This window comes from Coturnix japonica, chromosome 28 (genome assembly GCF_001577835.2).
Source record: "Coturnix japonica isolate 7356 chromosome 28, Coturnix japonica 2.1, whole genome shotgun sequence".
In the NCBI taxonomy this organism is placed as follows: domain Eukaryota; kingdom Metazoa; phylum Chordata; class Aves; order Galliformes; family Phasianidae; genus Coturnix; species Coturnix japonica.
This window is the reverse complement of record NC_029543.1, coordinates 961534-987022: the sequence shown is the minus strand read 5'-3', so window position 1 is coordinate 987022 and position 25489 is coordinate 961534. Positions and strand designations below refer to the sequence as shown.

The following is a 25489-nucleotide window of genomic DNA, read 5'->3' as shown; positions in this document are numbered from 1 at the left end:
GAGGATTGTGAGGGGAAATAGAGCAGCTGAGGGAAAATGGGGGTGAGGGGAAGAGGTGTGTGAGGGGAGGATGGGGGAATGCTGAGGGGAAATGAGAGGATGTGAGGGGAAAATGGGGGAGAAAGGAAGGGGAATGTTGAGGGGAAATGGGGAGAAAGGGGGAAAATGAGAGAAATTAAGGGGAGAAAGAGGAATGTGAGGGGCAGATAGGGGACATTGAGGGGAAAATGGAGGAACCAGAAGGTGTGGGGGGAAAATGAAGGGTATTGAGGGAAAATAGGGGAGAATGAGGGAAAAAATGAAAGAAATCAAGGAGAAATTGAGGGAGAAAGAGGGGAAGTGAAGGTGTGTGAGGGGGAAAATGAGGCAGAAAGGGAGGGTGGAATGATTTGAGAAGGGGAATGTGAAAGGGGGAATATAAGGGAGATTGAGGGGGAGGTGAAAGAAACTAGGGGGAGACTGAGGGAAAATAAGGGGATAATGAGGAAAAGCAACGGTGTATGAGGAGAAAGGGGTGGAAAATAAAGGACACTGGGGCGGCCATGGAGGAAACAGAAAGGAATAAAAAGATGGAGGCTGAGGGAGAACGTGTGAGAATGGGGGTGATATTGGGAAAAATCATGGAGATGGAGGAAAAATGGGGGCAAAAAGAGGCTGAAGGAGCTGGTTCCTCCTCATCACGGCTCAGCCCTGCCCCTGGGAGCTGCGGTTTCCCTTGTTCTCAGGCTCATTTGCGTACGAAATGAACAAAACGGGGCAGATTAGAGCAGGGAAGGCGTAGGCTGAGGAAGGGGTGCTTGTACCGGTGTGAGGACAGGGGACTGTGAGGGGATTAAACGGGGCGCAGGGCTCGGCCACGCTGAGGGAGCGAAGCGCGCCTCAGCGCCGCGCCCACCGCTCTGAGGGGGAGGGGAGCGAAGGAGGCACGGGAGAAGTGAAGCCCCGCCCACTTCTCGTCCCGCCCACCACTCCCCGCTTGACCCACCTCAAGCCCCGCCCCTTTCCCCGCCTCCTCGGCGTCCCATTGGACAGAACAGCCGCCCGTTATGTGGAGGCGGGGAATAGCGGCGGCGCTCAAGCGGAAGCCCCGCCTCCCGGCGTAAAGCTGAGCCTCTATTGGTTGAAAGCGAATGTCTGTCATGTGGCGTCGGTTTCCGGTTCCGTGAGGGCGGGCGGCGGGGGGTGGCGGGGCTGCTGCCTGTGAGTGACACACAATGAGGCGAGCGGCGGCGGCGGGGCCGTGAGGGGCCGCGACCGAACGACGACCGAGTCGGCGGCAACCGGGGAGGGGGGTGGGGGGGGACGGAGAGGAGAGAGGACAGAGAGAGCAGGATAGAAAGTGGGGGAGGGAAAAAGAAGACCCCCCCCTCCTCCCCTTCGACCGCCCAGCTGAACCAACGCGGCGGTAAAGAGTGAAGGAGGGAGCGGGGCCTGCAGCGCTGAGATCAGCCATGGACAATCAGGTGAGGGGACCCCACACAGCCCTAGAGCCATAGATCCCCCCATAGCACGACCCCCCCATAGCACGATCGCCACAGCAGGATGGGGGGGGCGGGGCCCCTTTAAATGAGATCTGCCACCCAGATCTACCACCCCCCCCCTTCCCTTGGTTGAGGGTATCTCCCTCATTTCCCCTATATCGCCTTATTTGTGGGTTGGGGGGGGTTGAGCCCTCGCCCCATCCTGGGCGGCCTCGCAGCAGCCTCGCCCTCAGTGGGGGGTGGCAGCCGCGCTTCCCGCACATTCCTGCCTAGTCTCATTATGGCCCTTCTCCCCCCCCCATCCCTTCCCAGTGCATTTGGGAGGGGGGTTCCCGCTGCCTCAATAGCTCTGTAGGGCCCCAGAGGGAGGAGAAGGGGCTGGAAGTTCACCTGGTCGCCCTGCAAAGGCCCTTTTGTGTGCGAGGCTGCAGCCAGGTCTGCGCTGCCTGAGGTAGGGCCCGCTATGCTGCGAATAATAACCCCGAGGAGGCCGGATGGAGCCTGGTCATGGCTTTCAGGCAATTAGAGCATCAAACAAATAGCAGAGTGCGCTACAGAGCATTTATGAAGTTGAAAAGCAGACTCCTTTTGTATTATTACAAATCGTTTGAATGGGATCCTGGTTTCCCTTTGTTGAGAGACATGCTTGGAAGTGTGGGGGGGGGGGGGATGAAAAAGAAAGAAATGCTCTGTTTTTAGCGGAACGACTTTGGGTGTTTGTTACATTTGGGAGGTGTTATTTTCAAATGTGTTTCAACTTCTGCCTTAATTCAGAGGGGTTGTTAATTGGACCGGTACGTGAGGAGTATCGCGAGTACAACTTTCACTCTGCTGAGCGGTTCTTTCATGTTTAATTTTGTTCTCTTCCTCATAGTCCCATCTGTTTCTCAGCTAAAATTTCTCAGTCGTTTCAGCTAGGAAGGCAAATAGTGCGTGTGACAGCCATTTGCGCTGTGCTGGAGGGGGGCAGGAGCTGGCAGCAGTAGCAGAATGTAAAGGGGAATTACGGATTCCTTAAGGTGAAGCTGCAAAACAGAGTAGATCGGTTGATACCCAAACAGTAGGATATATGCCCAGGTATAAGCCGTGCCTATGGGCTCCCTCCCCAGTGGTCCTGGGCTTTAGGTCACCTCTCCATATAGAACTCATCTGCTATGGAAGAGATGACCGTGCTTTGAGTGAAGCAACTTGCCTTCATCTCATTCCTTAACGTGACACAGAGGAGCAGACGGCCATGCAGCATCATTTTAGCGCGGGAGCGAGATGGAGCCAGTGTAGATAAGCCCTGAAGCACAAAAGAGGAAAATGGCCTGCCAGGAGGGCTTGCAGAAGACGGCAGTCTGAAGGAATGTGTTAGTAAAGCAGGTGAAGCAATTAATTACATGAGTTTGCCTCTGAGTCTTAGGATTGATGGCAGCCGAAGCTGTTTTACTGTGAGGATAATTGCCTGAAAGGCTGCGTTAAGGTTTATAGTTGAAATTAGAACTGAACTGTGATTTGGGAGATGGAGCTTTGATACCCTGTAGGTTTCCCTTGTGATCTTTGTACAAAGAAAAAGAAAACAGTGAGATGAAGTGACTGAATGCTTTCTCCGAAAGTATTAACAATGCTCCGAAAATCACTTTGTGACACAATATCAGGTTGGGTTGGGCACACAAAATGGTTTTTGAGCATTTATCACGGTTGTGTTTTCTGCTGCAGCTCCTCGATAGCAAAGTGTGGATAATAATTTTGCTGATTGTTTGTCCTAAAGCTCGGGAGGCTTTTCCTTTTTTGCTGCGTTCAACGTTTAACATCGTGCCCTCAGGTTGGGTCTGTGTTTGCTTATAATACGGGTAATGACAAATTTGGTTGCCTTTCCTCATTGGGAGCTGACAAGGCAATGCTTATTTTCAAGTCTTAGGTGAAGAAGGGCATAAGGACTGAAAAGCAGCCCGGTTATTTTTCATACAGTTCCAGCTGCTGAATTTGGCCGTGGTTAAATTGAGATGGCTGCGCTGCTGGTCTAGTTTGGATAACATACACACAGAATGAACCTAACGAGTAGTCAGGTACCCTGGGTGTGATTCCATCTCTAGCAATCATGCCCTATGATGTGCATCCTTTAACCTGTGTCTGAATCACATCTGCTTTACCCTATTATATCTTTTAAATTCATTTGCTGTCTTCTGACCGCAAAGTCTGCAGGAAGATGTGGATCTTTACAGCATCTGAATCTTGGTTTTTTAAGGAAATTTAAGACAATTTATTATTATTATTTATTTTACTTTGTGTTACTGAATACACCTCTGCTGTTCTATGATTAGAATTCAGGACTACACATCAGAATTAGGTCATTTTAGTACTGGATGTTGTGCAGGCATGGTCCATGCTGACTTTGCCTTTGAAAGTCAGTTAGTACAATGTATTGAACCGAATGGGGGATCGTAGCTGTGTTCCAGTGAATTACAGAGTCTTGAGAATATCATCAGGCACCAATTCACGGTCTGATTTTTCCCATTTTAGTTTTGTTAGTGCTGTGAACGTCAGTTTCTATCTCTGATGCTATCTAGAAATAAAGGTTCCGCAATTAGGGCTTTGCTGACACTTTAGTTGATAAGAGAGGCAGATAAACCTACCCCTCCTCTAAAGCCATTTTCTCTGCAGTGCTAATGTTAGGGAAAAAAATTAGGTATGAGGAGGTGCTCGGAGCTATATTTATAAAGCCTTTTCTGGTTGATAACACTGTAGTTTTCAGAACAAGACTAATCTCTCTGTGGAGACTGTTAGACTGTTGTTATCCAGCATCTTCAGTCTGTGGGGCTCAGCACTGGTGTGTGATGTGATGTGCTTATGGTCTGACCTCTGTCCTGAAACAGTGCACGGTTCAAGTCAAACTGGAGCTGGGGCACCGAGCCCAGGTCAGGAAGAAGCCCACAACTGAGGGGTTCACCCATGACTGGATGGTGTTTGTGCGTGGCCCGGAGCAGTGTGACATCCAGCACTTCGTGGAGAAGGTGGTCTTCAGGCTGCATGAGAGCTTCCCGAAACCCAAACGAGGTGAGTCACCTTTTGAAGATGGCTTTTTAGGTCTTATGTGTGAAACAGCACAGTGCAGTTCAGGCTGTGTCATACTGTCATGCTCCTGTAAAATCTCCTGTTGAAGAGGAACAAAATATGCCTTCCTTGCTCTTGATTCTTACCTCACCTTACATCTTTGTTTGAGAAAGGATGAGACCTTTCTTCTGCTGGAAGCTTTGGAGGTGAGCTGCTTTCTCCTCCCACCACTATGTGCAGGTTCCTAAGACAGTGACAGTAGAAGGTGATTCGTGTTACCGAATGGGAAAGGAGGGTTTGGTTTGTTAATATTGGCCAACAAAAGCTGGAAGCGTGTGATGGGCGAGAGGCCCTCAGACAGGGGACCAATGTATGGGCTGGAGCAGGGAGACTAATGCATTAGTCCTTTGGTTTGTTCAGCACAGAGTGAAGGGGGAAGAACTGATTCCTGTGTCAGCAACAGGACTTAAGGAATGGTATGGAGCCGTGTTGGGTGGGAGGGGGTTCAGGTGAGGGTTAGGGAAAGGTTCTGCACCAGAGGATGGATGGATATTGTTTGGGCAGCACTGTGTCAGTCATAGAGGATGGATTAGTGTGGAGCCTGGGTTTGGATTTACCTGTGGGTCCTTTCCAGCTCAGGATATTCAGTCGTGTATTTTCTGTAAGCTCTGGTGCAGTCAGCGGGGTTGGGAAGCTACACAACAAAATAACGCTACAAAAATTGCAGTGCTGTTTTCTGCTGGATCGGTTCTTTGCTCTGAGTGTGCAGCAACATGAACCTTATTGTCGTGGGGCAGCTGGAATGCGTGGTGGAGGAGCAAGGAATTGCCCTTCTTGGCAGCAGCTGGGCCTTAGATCTATTTGAGATTGTGTAACTGCATTCACAACACTGTTATTATGTAGTCTTACCGGGAGTGCTGACTGCTTAGCAGTATTGCTATAAATTACTTTGTAATGCACGTTCTCCGAGATACTTTTTTGGGGCTGTTTCCTGCACCACTTATTTGTGAGTCCACAACACAAAGCATCTCCGAGGTTTTCAGCTCCCAGGGATGTGAATTGAGTGTGGATGTTAATAATATCTCCTTCAAACTGACGTAGTAAAACTGATGTATGATAAGGCAGCGCAATACTGAGCTGGAAGCTAATTTGTAGAACAGAAATTACAATCTGCAGTGCTACAATTCTTGTCACCCAGTGTAATTACATTATTACAAACAACTGGACTGGGATGGCACATTGTCTTTGCTCAGCGGGTTGCCGTGTCATCTACCTTTAAAGAGAGTTTTTCTGTTCTCTTAGGTTTTAAATGCTTTCTTAAGCTTGCTTACGTAGCCAACATGCCTCTGACCAAGGAGTAGATTGTAGGTCAGCTGTGTGGCACGTGCACACTATTTCTAGATTGGAGGAGTTTCTTCTGTTGACTCTCCCTTCCTTAAGGCAAAATCTGTTGTTGAGGGTGGGTTTGTGCAGGGCACATTGTTTCTGTATCACACAAACGGGCAGATTGTTTCTGTATCGAGTTTAACTTCTTAGGGTAGGGTGGAAAAGGAACAAAGGCTGCTTGGCAAATCATCTTAAGGTTCCTGATTCCATGCTGGCACTGTTTGTGCTTTTTTTCCACAAGTAGTGGGGGGTTTCTATGCAAGAATTCAAGTGGTTGTGGGGATGTTGAGTATTTTTAGGTAGGCTCTTTTTTTTTTTTCCCTGCAGTTGAATTTTCAATACTGCTTCCTGGCACCTTTATGATGGTGCTTAGAGCTGGGAATAGTGTATCAGTGCTACAAGGAAATTGCTGTGCTTTTTAGGTTTGAGGTACAGTTTCCTAATGATCCCACTTGCAGCTCTTTAGAGAAAGTAAGAAGAATTTCACCCAGCTCCCCTAATTACTTTATTGACTGATTTACATGTATTGTAGTGCATGAATTGTGTGCAAGTGCATCCGGTTCCTGAGAGGGAGAATTGCTGTGTCGGTCTCATGTTGCTGCTGGCAGTTGCTATGTATAGCTGTGCCGTGGCCAAGTGATTCTGGAATCCTTTGAGCTGCCTCTCACTACACACAAATACAACAGTAGGTGATAGGGGGGATTTAGTAACATGAAAACACAACAGGTAGGTGATAGGGTTTAATAACATGAAAACACAACAGGTAGTGGAACGGGGAGCTGAGGCAGGAAGCACGTAGGTTAATTTCTTAAAGCGATTAACTTTAGCAGCCTGTATTCCTGCAGCAGGCAGCAGCACACTGCTTCACCTCCCTCCATTTCCACGTGTATGAACTACACAGCAGTGTTTGTGTGCCCTTCAGGTTTGTTAGAGGGCTGGGATGAGGCAGCTCGTAGGGTGGCTATTACGTAATTATGAAGATTAAGCATTGCAGGAGAGGGCTCCAAGGGGATGAACCAGCAACCCTGGTTGCACATTATCCTGTCTTGAGGAATAAACGTTGGCATCAAAGTAAATTTAACTTTCTTTACTGTTCAGATTCCCACCCTTTGAAGCATTGCACTTTTTTCACTAAGGCCTTAATGGGAGCAGCACAGGGATGTAGTTGTATCGTAGCAAAGAGGAGGGGGGAAGAGTCTTACTGAGGCTCTGGCATGGTGTGTTTTATGTTTCCTTTCTATGGGGGGAGCTAATCACAGATTTTCATGCTCTTCACCGAACCCATGGGCACCATCTCAATGAGGTGCTGGTTTTTCCTCCACAAAGATCTCTCTTTTAACGAAGTCATCGGTTGTCAGAGCCACATTTCTCATCTTACAACTCGTTTTTGGCTCAGATTAAGAGGCATTGTATTCCAAGTTAACGTCTGTGTGTTCTCTTTTCAGTGTGCAAGGAGCCCCCGTACAAAGTGGAGGAGTCTGGCTACGCGGGCTTCATTATGCCCATTGAAGTGTACTTCAGAAATAAGGTAGAATCTGATTTCTGGTCTTGTAATTGTTTTGAGCTGTGCCAGAGACTGAAACTGCCTGACAGAAAGACTCTTAAATTATGTGACTGTTTTATGTGTGTGTTTTTTATTACTCTAATAAATAGAATTTAACTGGGAGTTGGAACCTCCTGCCAGACTTCAAAAGAAAGCGTTTGGCAGAAATGGGATTGTATAGAAAGGTGATATCAGGACAGCGTGATGGCCCTGGAGGTTCTGAACAGATATTGGGCCACTTGTGGCAACCTTCTCTACCATGGATAACATTAAACCCATTTGAAATGCCTTTTGCACACGTGTAAGTAAATCAGTGTAAAACACTGGTTCTTAAGCATTTGGAATTGCTGTGTTGACTGGCAGTATATGTAGAAATTAATTAATTTTTTGCAGGTTCCTTTTAATAGCTGTGTAGGTATAAAATTTACACAAGCCTGAGTCAAAGACTTGCATTTGTGGAACAGGTATTTAAAGCTGTGTTAAAAACGCTGTCATTTTGATTCAGTATTCTTCCAAAAAAGAAAACACGAAATATTTTAAATCTTATGATGCGCTGCCAACAAATGAGTGTTAAAATTTGGGATTTATTACTTGCTTTAAGTCTTACCACAGAGGTCACGTGCTGCATGACTTGAAGAAGGTTATGAAAACAGAGATTTGGACACTTGCATTTGTATTAACTCAGTTTCAGTTGAATTGTTTTGTTAAGCACGGATACAGAATCTTTCTGGTTTTGATTACTACTTCAAAAAAGGGGGGAGGGAAGAGGGAGTGAAAACGTTCTGCTTATTATTCCTGGGAGGGAACTTAGATAAATGAAACATTAAAGCTTGAAGCTACCTCATAGTAATGTGTGCTCTCCCCCCCACCCCTCAATACTAAGCACATGACCCCAGGTTGGCTGTGTGGAGGACCATTTATCGTGACCTAATTCTATTTCGCTTCAGCATCTTTTCCCCTGTACCTCCCACAAACACGTCTGTCGGTTCCTTCTTACCCTAACTGAGCACACTGCTGTTCTCCTGGTGGTGTCATTTTTGAATCATCAGCATTTTAGGGTTGTTTTTTCTTTTTTTTTTTTCCACTTGCCGCATTGATTTGCCTTACTTTCAATCCAAGTTAGTAACGTGCCAAATAATGAGATTGAGGAACTGTGATGAGAATTCTTTGCTTCCAGCTCGGTTTTGGGTGGGTGGGGTAGACCTCAAGGATGGGGCAGTTCAAGGATAGGGGATGAAAGCTGTTGGTAGAGCAGCTAAACTTGACTTGAATGCACAGAAACCAAAAAGCAAACAAAAAGGAACACCAAAAAATGCCCCCAACCCGGAAAGCTTAGAAGCAGTTTGAATTCTGTTGGCCCCTGTGAGGTTTTGGTTGGCAATCAGGAAACTTTCTGCCTGTGTTTGACTTTGGCTCAGTTCAGGTTCAAAATCTGCCTTTTACATTCCTGTCCAAAACATCTGAGCTTCCCTATGCTAATTGCTCGTACCCACTGCAATGGGTGAGATGTTTTGTTCTGCCTTCTTTCCTCTTCCTTTCTTCACCCAGTCTGTTCTCATGCGTGTCTCCTGTGGCTTTCTTTCACTTCTCAGATCCTCCTCTCTCGCTTCTGCCCCTCCTGCATCTCTTTGTAGGTGCCCTTGTTTGCACTGTCTCCATCTGTATGCTTTCTTTCTCTCTATTCCTTACATGCTCCTCACAGAGCACAGGACCTCCCCCATTGGGAGGCCAATATTGGTTTGTATGGCTGCTGGAAATTCAGAAGCTGCCCATTGAGGAGAATTGGGTTCATTGGATGCCTGGTGCTGAGACTATCCCAAATATGAAGAGTTCTGTGGTTATTTCCAGTGCTCAGGGCTCAAGAGGTGAAAGACAGCAATGCAAAGGCTGGGACGTAGTAGAAGTTAAAACATGGGAAAGAGAAGGATGAATGGTGAGGGCTTAGAACACACTTATTTTCTCCTTCATTGAAGAATGTGACGTTCAAGTACCAAATAAATAAGTATTTACTGCTTAACGACCATATGTTCGCTCTGATCTCTGTAAACCTGTTGACACTGGTGGGGATCAGCTGTTATGTGGGGAGCATATATTGTTCTGAATTGATGGCAGCATTTTGCAGTGTTCATCCTTGAATCGGTCTTTTTGCAGGGATGTTATGGATTCATTTGGGGTGGGCTATAAGGGCAGTTTTGGAGCTGGCTGCCTGGGATGAGTGGGGTGGCTCTTTGTGGCCATATGCTCCCTACATTCTAGCACTTTCTGTTGATTGAAGTGTATCCTCTCAGTTGAAACAAGAGCTGTAAAGGCTTTGGGATTTGTTTATCGATGCATGTTTGGCTTTGTAAAGGTGAGAGGGAAAAGGATTTGAAGTGGGAGTGAAGTAATCTTGGAGGGCTGATCTTTGCCATGGTTGGCTGGAACTTTTTTTTCCCCCAGTTGAAGCCTCCTTTCTTAGCAGTTTCCTTTCTCTGTTCTAATTTGTTACTGGGATGATAAATAGTGGCTGTCAGAGCCAGCGTGCTCTTTGCTTTGGCTGATGAAAACGGGCCTGCTCACTGCTAAGGAACTGCTTTATGAAGAATGGCTTCAGTGTGTTTTTAATGAACCTCATCAGGGACTTTTTTGAGGCAAGTCTGCATAAAGCTGCCCACCAGCTCCTGTGTGCAGAGACCTTTCTGTGCCTGCTCGGAGCTCTTGGCCCCACTGAGGTTTTTGATTCCTCCCCATCAGACAGAGACGTGCCAGCAGAGCATTAAGAAAGATGCAAGAGCCAATTCCTGTCCTACATAAACACAGTTGTGCCTCTGCCTTGTTGGCATGCACTTGTCCTGCGCTGTCGTTTAGTTCTTCATGAGATGCTCTCAGTCTTGTCCTCTGAATCACAGAATATACGTATTTTGAGCATTGCTATAAACGTGGAGGGCTCATGTCTGACTTCTGGAGAGCCCAGGAGCTGATGCTGGGAGCTCTGCAGTCCAACTCAGTGCTGCCGGCAGCTGTAACCCTGCAGCTGAACCTGAACAATAAATGTCAGGAGCTCAGCAGGTTAAATAATAAAGCTTCTGGAAACGCCGTTGACTAACGATACTGGATCATCTGGGAATATTTGGACTGAAACTGTTAGTATGGTATTTCTATTTTTAAGTCCTTTGTGTTCCTTCCTGTAACGAGGGCTGCTGGCGAATGGCTTCTGGTGCTTGAATCAATACAAACTGGGTACAACAAACACGGTGCTGTTTTTCTATTACTCTTTCCCACCCCATTTCAGCAGTCCTGATTCTTCTTTCTTGGCATCCTTGTCTCCAGATCTTGTCTTGCAGTGGCATACACTTGAATCTGGAGGCTGTAGTACAGGTATGACTTCACCTTCAGCTGCATCCTAATGAAATAGGTCAGTTCTATACCCTCGTGCTATTCTGATGTGAGGCAGGCTGTCCTAATGCAACGTGGACACTGTGTTGTATTAAGACACTGCAGCACACAGAGCTTTGGTAGGTCAGGTCATACAGCGCTGCCGAGCAGCAGCCAGCATCGTGTTGTGGGTTTATGAGAGATGATGGAATTTGTGCTTCTGTTTGAGCACACAGACTATTTTCCTCACATTCAAAGAAAGCAAAAGGCCTCAAACAGGAGCTGCTGCAAAACGCCCTTCGGTTATTTTACCGAACCCTACAGCATCTCAACGAAGGCGCCACGTGAGCAGGGTGTAACATAAGGCTGCTTGCTTTAAACTTACATGCTGCCCTATTCAATTCAAGTGCTCTGTCTGAAGCAGGACTCAGGGCAGTCCTGAGGTAGGTTGGGGGTGTGGAAGCAGAGCTCAGCTCTGCAGGGCTCGTTTCTATGGCATTGCCAACCAGGTCCAGCTGGATGTGTGGCAGAAGGGAAGTGCTGCTGGATGTTATGGTTATTGAATAACCACGAGGCTGCTTCCTTGGTGTGCTAGATTGTAGTAGATAATTTTGTTTTATGGCTTTCTAAAAGTGATTTACGAGCTCTATGCGCACGCTACCAGTGAAATCCTTTTGATTTGTGTGAAGTGGCAAAGGGCACACCCTGCCTTCAAAACAGGACCAGGAAATTTGAACAAAAGACTTTGAAAAATTCCTGCTCTTACAGAACGGTGCCAGAAGAACTTTAACCCATTGCTTCACAACTCGAAAGAAAAACAAAGCAACTCCATCACTCGGAACTGCAGCAGCTGTCAGTGCAGGCAGGAAGCTGGAAGGAGTGGAAATAAAGCATAACAGGCTCAGGTTGGTGGTGGGGCAGGCAGAGCTCACACATGCAGGGGGTTTGGAAGTGGCCAGGCCTTAACCTGATGGCACAGCTGCCTGCTTTGCCTCTCACAGCTGAGGTTTAAGGGGCAGGTAGAAGTGAGGCTTATGGTTTTTCTCAGAGGGAAGGGAAATACCCACAGAAAGAGCCTCTTCTCTTTTTGGTTTTGCTCATCGGCAGCAAGGCTCAAATATGGGAAGGTGGAATCCTCAGAGCAAAGCTTGTCCCTGCTTCATGGATGCTACTCAAGTCAGTCAGGAGGAGATAAGTGCTGCTGCTGTGTGAAAACTGCCTGGAGAATGAGTGAATCCCAACATCTTATTCAGAATGATTCCAAAGTGTGGCTTTCTGTGTAGATCCAGATCAATTGGCTTTCTTCTTTCTTCCCCCACCCCCCCACCCCACACCTCCTGCTCTTAATGGTTGTTTAGAGAGGAGAAGCTTTTAGGGAAGACCGGATGGGTTAAGCTTTGGAGTGCCCTGAGCTGTAATCATTAGCAGCCAATGAAGGCAGTAAAGGGTGTTTATTTGCAGCTTTTAGCTTTGAGACTTTTGTACTCTTCCTTTTAGGAGTGCTGTAAGCTCGACTATTCACTTGGATGAGGTCTTCTGATGTCCTGAGCCGATACAAAGGGTAATTTAATGGTGGTGCCACTTGGCTGGGACTTGGTTCCCAGATGGGTCAGGGGCTGAGAGCTGGAGAAAGAAGTGTTGAAAAACTGCCTTAATTTTACAAAAAATAAAATTAAAAGGAAAAAAAAAAACCCAACCAAACTCATCACAGAGATGTGGTAAATATTTGGGACGTTCTTTGAGAGCCTGTATGGATAAAAACATAGAAGACCTGAGACAAAAGGGAAGGGAATCTTCTATTTCTTTTCTCCTGCTCTGAAAGCAAAGGGGCAAATGACGAAGCAGAGCTCTGACCATGTGCCATAAGGGCCTTTGACCGAAGCCTGCTTTTGCTAATGCATCCGAGATCAATTGATTCCGTGTTGTAAACTGGGGAAAGCGTTTTAGAAACAATTCCTAGGCTGCATTTGGATTACTGTTCATCCTTCATTTAAGTTTATTAGACTTTGAGGGACCCTCTCCAGCTGCTGTTTTAACTCCAACATGAGCACACACATGCCGAGCTCGCTAATGGTTTGGTTAATGAGGACAGTTTTTGTAGCAAAGAAGAAAATGACGAGGGGGGTTTTCTTCCCATTCCTGTGTTGTAACAGGCATCGAATGCTTTCAGGTAGGACTGGGTTCCTCAGCACTTACCCAGGAGATGTTCTGCAGACCCTCGTGTCGGTAGCACGCTCTTATTTGTTAATTTGAGGCTTTTTTATTGCGTGTGGCTGCTTAGATGTCTGCCTTCCCCTGTCTGGGGGGGACCTGAGCTCCCAGGTGGGCTTCCAGTGCTGACTTTGATGTAAACCAGGTGTGGTAACAGCACTTTTCATTATGAGGAGAATAAGTTTGTACGAGCAATGGCTTATTTAGCGATGCCGGCATCCCGCAGCAGGAATCAGTGTGGTCTGAAGCTGTTTGTTGCTTCAACCTATTTTCAGTAAATCTAATGGCTCGGGCTGGAAGCCTGCGGCATCTGTTCCCATACAACAATGCAGCTACACCAGGAAATCAAGCTGCTGGATATGAATTGTGGAAAAGACTGCTGTGCAGCTGCTTGATGTTGCGCATTGAATGGGGCATATGGGATGCATTCATGTAAATACTGAATGTGCTGTAACAGGAGAGTCGATTTTTGCCACCGTGGAGTTTTCATCTCGAACTGCAGAACACAGGGAGAGGCCAGGAAACAGCCCAGCCATCTTTTATAGGGCAGAAACAGCACAAAATATCAGCCATTGGGGGAATGGGAATGAAGGGATTTCCAAGTTCAGAAGTTCTCTCTAAATAAATGAAGGGTTATGGGGTTTTATAATATCGATAGCTGTAGTTCAGTTGCTTCCCAGAGCATCTGGTTAAAAGCAGCAGATAAAAGTTGTGAGGTTGCTTTCCTAGAATGCCTTCAAACTTCACGTTGCAGCTGCTGTCCCTTCCCCGTGTGTTTCCTTTGCAGCAGAAGCAGCGCCTGAGCGTCTGGTGGTGCAAGGTCTGCTAACTCAGGTTGGAGGTACAAGCTGTTTATTTTCCAGCCTTGGAAAGCACTCTGATCTCATGATGAAAAACGATGAATGCAGCACTTATTTGGTGGTTTATTTGGGATTCTCTGGAGTGACTGACTGTCTGCATCCTCTGAGTCAGGGTGCTTGCCAAACGTCTTCCTTTTTCCCAAAGCCTGTCTTGTTTTTAGGAGGAGCCGAAGAAGGTTTGTTTCACGTACGACCTGTTTTTAAACTTGGAGGGAAATCCACCAGTGAACCACCTGCGTTGTGAGAAACTGACTTTCAACAACCCCACCAAGGAATTCAGACGCAAACTTATTAAGGCTGGAGGGGTAAGTGCCTGCCAGAGGGATCAGAGAGCTGAAGAGGTGCTGTGAAAATGTGTGGGGATTTAGTTTTGTTCTGAGGTTTTCTCTTTGCGTGCAGCCCCGTAAGCTGCAGCTGTCTGCATTCATTGAAAGAACCCTGCCAGCTTTCCCTGCTGGTGATGCGAGTGCAGCGCTAGGAGCAGAATTAAACCGTTGCTTGTGTGATGAGTGGTGCTTTATTTTCAATTAAAACCTGGATGTTGACATCAAAACGATGAGACCCCCACTGGAAGTGGTGATCTGTGGATGCTGTGTGCTGTCTGTTGGGCAGCCAGGGTTATCTGTGACCTTGCAGTGTCATGAGATGCATCTATATAGAAGGGCTCCATATAGAGGCTTCCAGTGTGTTCATACTCATCTTGGCCACGGGAAAGCTTAATAGATAGCATTTCTTGCTCAGTGAATGTCCTCTAAAGCTGGGTTTGGCTGCTTGTGACTTAACTAATACAAAATTAATGGAAAATGCTGGAACTTAGGAGAAAAATGGATGTGGGAGGGAGGGGGGAAGACTTGCTCCTTCCTTCCAGGTTAACTTAACCGGGCCAGTGACTTGGTGTCACCATGTGTTAACAGCCTCCTCAACTTCACTCATCCCTGTTTTTCCTCTTCTTTACTTCCAGGTGATGGTAATGCCAGAGGGAGCAGAAACTGTTTCAAGGCCGAGTCCCGATTATCCCATGTTACCCACAATACCACTCTCAGCCTTCTCTGATCCCAAGAAGACCAAACCATCACATGGATCAAAGGTCAGTGGAACCTGCTTTTGTTGCCTTGAAATGTAGAAGCCTTTCACAAGGAGCTCACAAGGGTTTGTTCAGCAGCTGTTTCCAGCTAGATCTGGCTCTGAAAACTTTTCCCTTGTGCTCTGTAGTTCAGTCCTGCGGTGATTTATACTGTTCTCATTTCACTGCAGCTTTTTCCTACTAAGAGCTCGTCCCGGTTTCCCTGTCACAGGGGTGATTTCCTCCATAGTTCCTGGTGTGATGCTGTTTTCCCAATAATAAAAGGAGACGGAGTCATCGGTGACAGAGGTTGTCACCCTGTGTCAGCCTGAAAGAAGAACATCCATCAAAGAGTTCAGAACTTCTTAATATTATTTAATACCAGAGCAATGCAGTGCAGACAGCTTTGGAAATCTCTACGTAAATGTGTCACTCGTTTTCAAGCCAGTTAATGGACTGGAACTTACAAACGTCAGCTGCATCAGTCCTTTATTTGCCCTCTGAATTTAAGGAAGCCTTTTTATGATTTGGTAGGGTTTATCTAAAGAGAAATTTAGGGGAAAAAAAACCCAACAAAATACATAATTCAGTACCCAGGACAGGGAGGTCTTGGTGAGCTGCATCTTCCTGCTGAAGTGCAGTAACAGATTGAGTAGTACTGAATGTTTCTGGTTGTTTAGAGTTCCATAACTGATGGGGTGGAGGGAAACCCCTGGATCCACACTATGGGAAAGGGAGGAGGGAGAAAAAGGGGAAGGGGCAGGGAGATGAGGCAGATGTTTGTCTGCTGTCATTTTCTGCCCCAAAACTTGAGGGCAGCCTGAATGTCTGCTTCAGATGTTTATGAGTACGTTTGCTATCAGCTGCTGTCTGTCTACATGAAACAAATGCTTTAATGTGATACATGAGAATGAAATTCTACACAGAATAAAAAACCAATTTCATACCAAGCTTTTGCTTATTTCTGTTGCTAAATCTTAGGACGCCAACAAGGAAAGCAGCAAGGCATCCAAGCCACACAAAGTAACCAAGGAGCACAGAGAGAGGCCAAGGAAAGACTCTGAGAGCAAAAACTCCTCCAAAGATCTTGAAAGAGAACAAAACAAACCTTTGAAGGACTCCTCCAGAAAACCAACAGAGAACAAACTGCCTAAGGAGGAGAAGGTGCCTCCGAAAGCTGCTTTCAAGGAACCAAAACTGGCCGTGAAGGAGACCAAACTGGAGAACACCTCTCCAAAGGGTGGGCCGCAGCCGGAGCTGAAGTCTTCCAGCAAGAGGCCGTCCAACGTGGAGTCACCAAAGCCCAGTGCCAAAAAGCAGAAAAAGAGCAGCTCCAAAGGGGTGAAGAATATCCTGGGGACATCCCCCAGAACCTCATCTTCCTCGTATCCGGAGAAGAAACAAACCAAGGAGAAGATGAACGCCAAAGTGGAGAAGGTAAAATCTGAAAGTGAGGCCAAGGAGATGAAAAAGCCCGTGGAAATGGAGGAGTCAAATTCAGAGGATGAGAATTCTTTCAAATCGGAGGTGAGTACAGACTGGGCCCTTATGATATCGTAATGCTTTTCAATCTGATCTGAATCCATCAATGGAGCGGATCATTTCACTTCTGCTTTTTTCTTTCCAGAAACAGCGTAAAAAATAATACATATATATGTAAAGAAATCTATTTGTGCTGTAGCCTGTAAGCAGCATCATTGGCTGAAGCTCAGATTACAACCACGTGCCGTTAAATCTAAATAACTTGTGTTGTAAGACAAACCAAATCATGTTATTCTACTACTATTTTAACAAGCTGTCTAAATATTTTTTTCCTCTTTACAACGAAGAACATTCCTCACCCTCTGCCTTCAGAAAACTGTTTTCCCAAAGAAGGCAAAAAATAGGAGGGGAAAAAACCAGGTCCTGATGGGCTGCTTCTCTTTATGCTTTGTATTTACTATGAAGAAGCTGTATGTCTTCTAATGGGATACATGGGTTCATCTCAGTGTGTGTTAAGGTGTGCACAGGGTACGTGGCCCTCTCTGCAAGATTCAGTTCTCTGCTGACCTCCGAGCCCTGGAAGTTTTCTATTTGCTTATTTCCTAGGTGTCATCCCTTGGGGTTCACCCCACAGCTGTGAGCTCGTAGTGCTGTTAGAGCTGCTCTGTGAAACCACAGCCCGTGTTTGTGGTTCCACGATGTCTGCTGCTGCCCTGCCCTGTGCCCACTATGTTTCACATGCATCTGTCCTCCCCTGCACCAGCTCTGCTGTCTGTTGGATGCTTTGCAGAGCTCAGGGAGTTGGATGGCAAAGTGTGGCAGCTGCCAGTCGGACCAAGTTGGGTTTATGTGGAACGTGAAGCATGGGATGGAACTGCGTAATGCGTTGGCATCAGCAGCAGAGAAAGCTGCTGGAGTTCTTTTTCCATCCTGGGGGGCTCTTTTTTGCTCCCAGTGCTGCAGTTTGCTGCTCTGTGGTTTGTGCTGGTACAGCTGTTTGTGGATCTGTGTGGTAAGCCACATCACTAAAGCGAATGAGCAGCTGGAGGTGGACCGGGGCCCGGAAACTCTTAAATCAGCTTTGCTGCTGAAGCCAACACATTGTGCAACGTGCTTTGGGCTGCAGCTCCTCGCTGCTCTGAGCTGACATCCTCACAGGCTGCTGCTGAAAGGAACAGCCTTGCTCTCATTTGAGCTGCTGGCATGAGAGCTCGTGTGACTGCAGAGGGCTGGAGGAGCTCCTCCTCCCATTGCAGCCCTGCTGAAAGTTGCTTGTGCCTTTCTGTGTATTTGATTTTTTTTTTCCCCCCCCATCAAAGCCCAGTTCCCTGATGTGGCCTCGTGCTTGGCTGCCTCAGTGCTGGTGCTGACAAAAGGGAGAGGCTGAGACGTGGGAGCAGAATTGCTTCTTCCCTTTGTTGGCCTGTGCTTCGTCCTGCCGTGCTGAGCGTGTTGGGCCGGGTGCCTCACATGGCTGCAGCAGCACAGGGGGGGGTAAAGCAGGAGGAAGGGGCTGCTCAGTAATAGTGGGTCATTGCAGGGGGGCACCTGCTGGGTTAGCAGGAGGGGAGGCAATAGGGTTCTGTTGTGTCAGATCCTGGCATTAAATCGTTCTGCTTTGCAGCCGGATGGTTGATAAGAGTGATACCCATTTTTATGACCCCCATCAACTCCTTTTCCTTTCATAGAGCTGAGCAAATGAATCTTTGGGTGAGAAACTACAGGGAAGGGCAGTGCTGAGATGGAAATCCTGCTGCTGCTTGGACTTAGTGCCTGAAGCTGCTGATGTATCACTGAGAGCATTAAGGTGTTCTGTGACAAAGGGATGTGAGGGTTATCTCTGCCATCAGGATTTGGTAGCAGAAGTAATAGGTGGATTCCCAAGAATGGCAAAACGAAATGGAAACGTTCCATTTCCAGGGAATTACTCCAATAAAAACCCACCCCAGTGCAGTGGCTCAGGAAGTCAGGAATCCTTATCCTGGATTGCAGTGAGACAAAACCCTCCGGTTACTGCTGCAGTCACCGCTGCTGGGGAGGAAATAGTTCTTTGCCTCCACTGCCACCTCGTGGCCCTGATGCTGAAGCACCACAACGCTCTGCAGCTCCTGGAATCGCCTTTAGAAACTCGGTGTAGCATTAAACCTCTGTGGGTGCTGTCAGTATTGGTGCTGCTTTGAGCTCTTCATTCACACTCAAGTGTGAATTGCTGGGAGCTGTTGGTGCCATGAGTGATATTGTGCACCTCACATTGTGTGTGTGCCCTGTGGTTGTGTGTCGGTGATGTATGATGCTGTGCTTTGTGCTCTGCGGTTCCCCAGATCAGAAGGATTAAGATTCTCTTTCTTTTTTTCCTTTTATGGGGGGTTAAGTCTGTCCAGTCCAGCCCTTCCAACTCCAGCTCCAGCTCCGACTCCAGCTCCGACTCCGACTTTGAGCCGTCTCAGAACCACAGTCAAGGTGTGTTGCCAGAACTGAAGTCTATTCCAGCCTCCCTCGCTTAAAGCTGAAAGGCCCTTGAAAAATAGCCCCATTTCCCCCAGCAAACGTGGTTTCACGTGTGCGTTAAAGCTGTGATGCTTCAGCAGGAGGCAGTAGGGTCGTAGTGTAACTGTGATCAAGTATATTTCCTGTTTTGGCATTTATTTACCATCACGATTGGGCCCTTCCCCCCCTGACTTTGTTTTCTGCCTCAGTGGGTGCTGCAAAATTAGAGCACCAGTGAAACCTTGCTGGGTGTTAATGATAACGAATGCGATCTGGGTCAGAGTTGGGCTGCAGTTCTGCTCTGTGTCTCCTGAAGTTCTCTCTCCCCTCTGCTCACAGGACCTCTGCGCTCCATGGTGGAGGATCTGCAGTCAGAGGAGTCAGACGATGATGACAGCTCCTCGGGGGAAGAGGCAGCAGTCAAAGCAAACCCCGTCAGCCGGGATTCCAGGTGGTACCGAATCATGATGGACGTCTGGCTGTCCCTTTTTCCTCTGGTTGGAGGAATCAAAGCGAAGGGGGTTCTGTGTGATGGGAGGGGGACAGAGAAAGAGGCAAACTGAGCAGATGTGCCGATGGAAGCAGCGGGGTGAGAACAGAAGTGGGTAAGGAGAGATGAGTGGAGCTCAAATAGGAAGCTGCTGCGTGGAGCCTGCAGGTGTGAGTGACTGAGCTCCTCAAAATAGTCACCTAATTGCCAGCCTCAGATCTGCGCCGTGCGCCTGACAGCTTTGATCTGCAGAGATTAGAGCAGTGTTGTGGGTGCTGTCAGTGCTGCTGCTTCAGAACCGAGAGGTCTTCATCTCCACCGATGGTGCACGTTGGCAGTTGGTGACTTGGCTCCCACGGGATTTGGTTGACAGCTGCTTCCTGCTTTAGTCAATGCAAATAGTTGCATTTTGTCCTGCCCTCAGGAAGCGCCGCTGTAGCCAAAACCTGGAGTCTTAGGTCTTTTTTAAGGGATGATTTTTATACCATTGAGGGGATGGGCAGCGGGTTCACAAGCTCATCCAAAGGAGGATGCAGCTGTAGGGCAGGAGAAGCACAGGGTTAAAGAGATCTCAGAGGTTGTACCAGAAACACTAAATAGACGATGTATGTTTTACTGTTCATCTGGGCAGTGTTCAGTGATGGGGAACAGAATCAGTGGGCACCATTCGTTTCCCTTTGCTGTCACCCAGATCTCATGGATTTACTGCAGCTTCCCATTGCCTGTTGATGCTAATTCTGTGCTACTTGTTTTTCAGACTGAGCCTTAGTGACAGCGACAGTGACAACAGCGCAGACTCCTGCCTGCCGAGTCGAGAGCCTCCCTCTGCTCAGAAGCTGCCCCCAGCCAATAATAAGGTATGGCAGCTGCATGCCCACACAGCGCTGCTTCCTGCTCTGTGTTCAGGCCATGGTGTGAGCTCTGGGTAGCACCAATGCTCCTCTATTTCACCGAGATAATTTAAGTGCTGGGCATGCAGGTTGTTAAAGCATCACTTTGAATTCATGTCTGGCCCTGTTGCTCTCAGGCATCTGGAAGAAAAAGCCCGGAGTCTTGTAACAAACCTGAGAAGATCCTGAAGAAGGGAACCTACGACAAGGTGTGTGTGAGGATTTGCTTATCGTGGTCCTGCTGTGTACAAAACTACTGGAGGCAGCTCAGCTGGTTCCGATTGCTCGATGCTGGCAGGTTAACAGCATTGGGTGTAACAATAAACAGATGTTGAAAGGAGGGACGTGGGAGAGGGACGCTACAGAAACTGTGTGTGTCAGACAGGGACGCCCCTGTGTCTTCTCCATGTGCCAGATGTTAAAATGGCTTTATTCACCACTGGTGTGGCTGCTGCTGCAGTGGTGAGCACCGATTCAATACTCCAATCTGGAGTCGTCCAGGAATTTTTCCCCATAGATCAAGCAGGAGCTGTAATAATTTTCCTTAGTCTAATCATGGAGATCCTTAAACTCATCAGTCTGTAACTCTTCCCCTTTTTAACACGCTTCCAGCAGAATAGATCACAGGATAAACATTTACTGTGGGTTTAAGTGTGATCTGAGGCTGCTTTGGAAATTAAGACATTTGTATTGGTATGAGGTCTGTGGCCTCCCAGCACCTGATAAAAGAAGAGGCAGCACAAAATGTAGGTAAAACTGGGGATAGGAACGTGTCTGAAAGAGCCTCAATTTGCTCCGATCCCTTTGGCAGTCGCACCAACAGGCCACGTGTGTCACTGTTTCTGTTCATGCTCCTTTACAGGCCTACACTGATGAATTAGTGGAGCTCCACAGGCGACTCATGGCACTACGAGAGCGCAATGTGCTGCAGCAGGTAGAGATCATTTGTCAGCTTCCTGGCAAGGTGCTTTACACTGGTAAACTCTGTATCCGAGGGTCTCAGGCAGACCCCTGTGATGCATTTCACTGCCTGAGATGGTCTGGTTCACTTTAAATGCAGATCTATAGACCACGTATCAGATGTGCATGCATTGCTTTTGTTGGAAACAAACCACAGAATTGTGTGTTGTGCATCTCCCTGTGGTTCTGACAGCTGTCCCTAAGCTGGGCTGTCTGATGGCAAAGGAAACGTGCTCAGATCGCTTCCCAACCTGAATCAATGCAGGAGGAGCTGCTTTGCTTTACTGGGAGATGCTTGTGAGAAGCAAGTGGCTGTGAGGCTTTTCTAAAGGGACAGCTGGGTTGCTTTGTATGTGCCTTATGGGCTCTGTCTATGTCGTTGCTCATCTCCTGTTCTTTGCAGATTGTAAACCTCATTGAGGAAACGGGGCATTTTAACGTTACCAACACAACCTTTGACTTTGACCTCTTCTCCCTGGATGAAACAACTGTTCGTAAGCTGCAGAGCTACCTGGAAGCAGTAGCAACATGACCTCGGCCTTGGAAGCAGGTTGCTTTGAAACCAGAAATCCCCTTTATTGGTACCAGGAAACGAACCCATGGAACTAGGCCTTCTTATTCTCTCAATTCACCCGAAGCACTGCCTTAGAGAACAGCCATGCTCTATGAATGCACAGCCAGCTGCACTTTCTTGTAGGCTTCAAACAAGCACCATATTGCTGAGTCTGTCCTCCCTCGCTTCCCAAGCCCGCGTGGGCGCAGGTCCTGAGCAGAGCAAAAGAACGGCTGCGTCCAACTGCAGCGCGGCCCTTCAGTTTGAATCCAAGAAACTCTATTTGAGGAACGTTTCCAGGCACCTCCGAGACCTGAAGAAACACAGGCCGTGTTTTCCTCACCAAGTCTTTGGGACCAGCCTGCAGAGTCCGGTTCCCTTCAGCTCTGTGAAGAAGCATTTGTGCCATGTTGGCTCTTACAAAGCTCAATGAGGGGCTGCTGCTGACAGAGGAGCTTCCCGGGGTCTCGTCGGTCCATCATAGAGGAAAGCAGTCGGGTTCTGGTTCTGCTCACTCTGAGTTCAGTCGCAGTTGGGTTCGTTTGGCTGCCATTGGTTCCGGCTGCCTGCAGGGACGGGCTGTGCTCCCTGATAGAGCCCCTTCCAACCTGCTGTGTCCCCTTGGGGTTTTGAGACGTCTTTTGTTTGCTGATCCGAGCTCCTAAACAAAAGTCTCACTCCTTTTCAGTCTGCTTTAACTGTAATAGGACTACAAAACTGTTAAGCTGTATATTTTATATATATATTATATATATGTATGTACTGTATGTATAAGAAGGGCCTAGTTGGGTCTTATGATTTTAAGGGTGTGTTTCTCTGTTTTTTTTAATGGCTATGGCAGGGGAAGGGCGCTTAATAAGATTGACCTGTTTGTTCCGATGCCTCTCGTGGACAATTTTTAGTGTATGAAAGTTGGACAGCAACCTTCAAAGCGTTTTTGTGCTCTGGAAGGGACTCACCTTGTTGTCTTATTTCATTGGTCAGTGTTGAATAACTTTGCCAAAAGACGTGATTGGTTTTGTTCTATGTTCTCAAAGAGGAATCTCCTACAGTGGCCCCTATAGTAGTGGCTGTACTTTGGGAAAACCAAAACAAGGGAGGATTTTGATCTTGGGACACACCTGGCAAACACTGATGTAACACCAGGTGAGATCAGGCTCTTTTCCTCCTCCCTCCTCCCCCTCACACCCGTGCAAACAATGGCAGTAAACACTAACCCAGCACCACTTGTGTATTTCTAGTTAAACTAGACCTCCGGGTGTCGTCTATATGCTGTGTGGGCATGGGGAAAGAAAGCCCTGCAGCTCTTAAAGCTCTGACACTCCGGTTCCCTACATTCAGTATTTTGGGAGGGGAAGAATTACTGTTTTTTTACCCAAATAAGCTTTTGCCAAACGCCGGGTGGGGGCTGCAGGGAGGGGAGCAGCCACAGGGTTTGCTGTCCCTTCTATGTGATGAAATTGCCAGTCCCTTGTTTTGGGTTCCCCCTTTCTTTATCATGGAAATGTTGCAACTAATCAACTGAAGTGGCAATATGATGATAAGCTTGTTTGAGTTGGGTCATGTTGACCTGATTCCCATTTAATTTTGTCTTTGTACCACCTTTTCATGTGTCTCGTGCGTGTGTATATACATATATATATAAAAAAAGGAAAATAATCAAGCTCATGCCAGGTGCGTGCCCCATCACAGCAGTGATCTCAGCTGGTTTCTTTCCTGATGGACGATGCCTGGATGGAAACCCTGTGTGCACGGTGAGAAGGTGGAGCACGGCGTGAAGAGGGATGTGCAGCGATGGAGGATGTGGCCCATGATGAACATCCATGGATTTGCTTTGTGTGTGCTGGGTCTGGGTGGGGCTGTGGCACAGAGGAAGCCGCCCCAGCAGCACTTCACCCTGGTGCAGGTTGTGACGCCGCCATCCCCAAAGCAGCAGAGCGGTGGTGATGGGCAGCGCACACTGAAGCTGGTGATGGTCTCCCAAGGGTCTCCTCCTCCTCCTCCTGCAGCTGTTGCTGTCCGTCCTGGCAGCGTTTTTCTCCTTGGCACTGTCAGTATCTGAGTCGCCGTCCTGCCCCCAGCACACACAGATCCGTCATCACGCTGCTGCCCACAAGGCTGAGCGCTGCAGTGCTGAATCCTGATCCTGGTTGGAAGCACACGGGGATCGTCCTGCCCTGGAACCGACTTTTACCCTTGAAGTCCGATGAGCATCGATGGGAATTTTGTTCGGTTTTTATAAGAAGTATTTTACACATGGATTTTTTTAAGACTCTTTATAATCTCCTTGAAAAACCCGAAATAGGATTTGTCCCCCCCCCCCCCAGCAATAGATTCTCCTCCATTGTGTGCACATGCTGATTTGTTACTAAAAGGTTTCTTGCAAGTACTTAGAGTTGTTCTACAGAGTTGGTGTTTCTTGGGGTATGTGGTAGCGTCGGGGACCACAGGAGGAACTCTGCAAACAAAGGATGGTCGAATTCGGGCCTCATCTTGTGTCCCCTCCTAGTTGCATATGGACGAGTTCCCTGTGTGGATCCTCTCTAGGCTGGCTGGATGCTGTTCTGGACATGCCGTGTACAGGTATTTGTGGATAACGTGTTTGTTCTTGTGTCACTCTTGAGAGCATGGATGGATTATTGTTCAATAGGAAGGAGGTGGCGGTGCTGATCTCAGCATTGCTTCAGGTCTTCGAGGATGTGTAGTAGCATTTGCATTGTTTAAAAAAGGAAAATTTATATATATATATATCCAAGATTGACTTCTAGCCATAACGGTTTCTCCATGGAAAGTGGACAGAACTCGGTTACTTTGGTGTCCTTCACCTCCATCATGAAGGCACAGATAAGTGCTGGTCAGTCTGAAGGCTTTCAGAGTTGCTTTGAATTGAATGGTGGTGAGGTTAAGATCAGGACAGCTTTTCCTTTGTCCTTGGCCTTCCTATTAAGGGGCAAAAGAGGGGCCGGGAGTATTTTCCTGTTGTCTTGGTCTGGTATGTGTTAAGCCTTGAGGCTTCGGTTACTGACATTTACTATTAAGAAAGAATAAGAACAAGAGGCAGTAAGGCTGGCTGAATGCGTGGAAGCACTGAGGCTTTGCCACCAGCCCTCACTGTGCTGTGTGAGGTGGCAGCATCAGAACTAGCAGAGAAATGGATGCAACAACCCAGGCACAGTTTGGCTGATCTCGATGGTTGTGAGAGGTTCAAACTCCATCCTGTCCCTCTGCAAGCAGAGACCCACATCACTCTCCAATGCATTGGAGCACAGTTGGAGCTCCGCTGTCCCATCCCAGTTCACCTCAATGCTGCAGCCATCCCACACCGTACGAGTGCTACTGCTGAACGATGAGACCCGCTCGGTGTTGCTGTCATTGGGGGCACAAAATAGCCATCAAAAACCGAAGAGTTTGCACTCCTAAAGAAAGAAATGTAAGTACTTGAGCTGGGTGATTCTGACTCATTTCAGAGCCGAGGTATTAAATACCTTCACACGTGAGGATCCTCAGAGCGGTGTTGGGAAATGAATTGTGCTCTCAGCTGTAAAGGAGTTCAGCTGGCCCACAACTGACTTGGAAAGAAATACTCGTGTTTGTACTACACTGCAGGATTGTCGGTCCTGAATTTTAAACCCTTTTTTTTTTTGTTTTGTTTTGTTTTTTTGTTAAATTTGTGGAACCTACGGAGGAATTTTC

General features: G+C 47.5%; 1 protein-coding gene across 2 annotated transcripts; it reads left to right on the top strand.

Moving 5' to 3' along the window:
- Nucleotides 1-1171: 1171 nt before the first annotated feature.
- MLLT1 (MLLT1 super elongation complex subunit) lies at nucleotides 1172-25213 on the top strand. Of its 2 annotated transcripts, none has more exons than XM_015886473.1 (12): nucleotides 1172-1463; nucleotides 4340-4520; nucleotides 7349-7431; nucleotides 14033-14176; nucleotides 14833-14958; nucleotides 15916-16461; nucleotides 18780-18876; nucleotides 19243-19354; nucleotides 20151-20250; nucleotides 20421-20492; nucleotides 21146-21217; nucleotides 21647-25213. In XM_015886473.1, exons 1-12 carry the CDS (start codon nucleotides 1452-1454, stop codon nucleotides 21773-21775), a joined length of 1674 nt encoding a protein of 557 aa, XP_015741959.1. In that variant the 5' UTR covers nucleotides 1172-1451; the 3' UTR covers nucleotides 21776-25213. The 2 variants fall into 2 exon arrangements, with proteins under 2 accessions (XP_015741959.1, XP_015741960.1); XM_015886474.1 differs by having other exon boundaries at nucleotides 1173-1463; nucleotides 18789-18876.
- Nucleotides 25214-25489: the final 276 nt, after the last annotated feature.

Bases quoted from the DNA above. Each gene is read 5' to 3' on its own strand.
- MLLT1 (XM_015886473.1), top strand. The intron at 7,432-14,032 runs GTAGAATCTGAT...TCTTGTTTTTAG, and splicing joins AAGTGTACTTCAGAAATAAG to GAGGAGCCGAAGAAGGTTTG. The intron at 14,177-14,832 runs GTAAGTGCCTGC...CTTTACTTCCAG, and splicing joins AACTTATTAAGGCTGGAGGG to GTGATGGTAATGCCAGAGGG.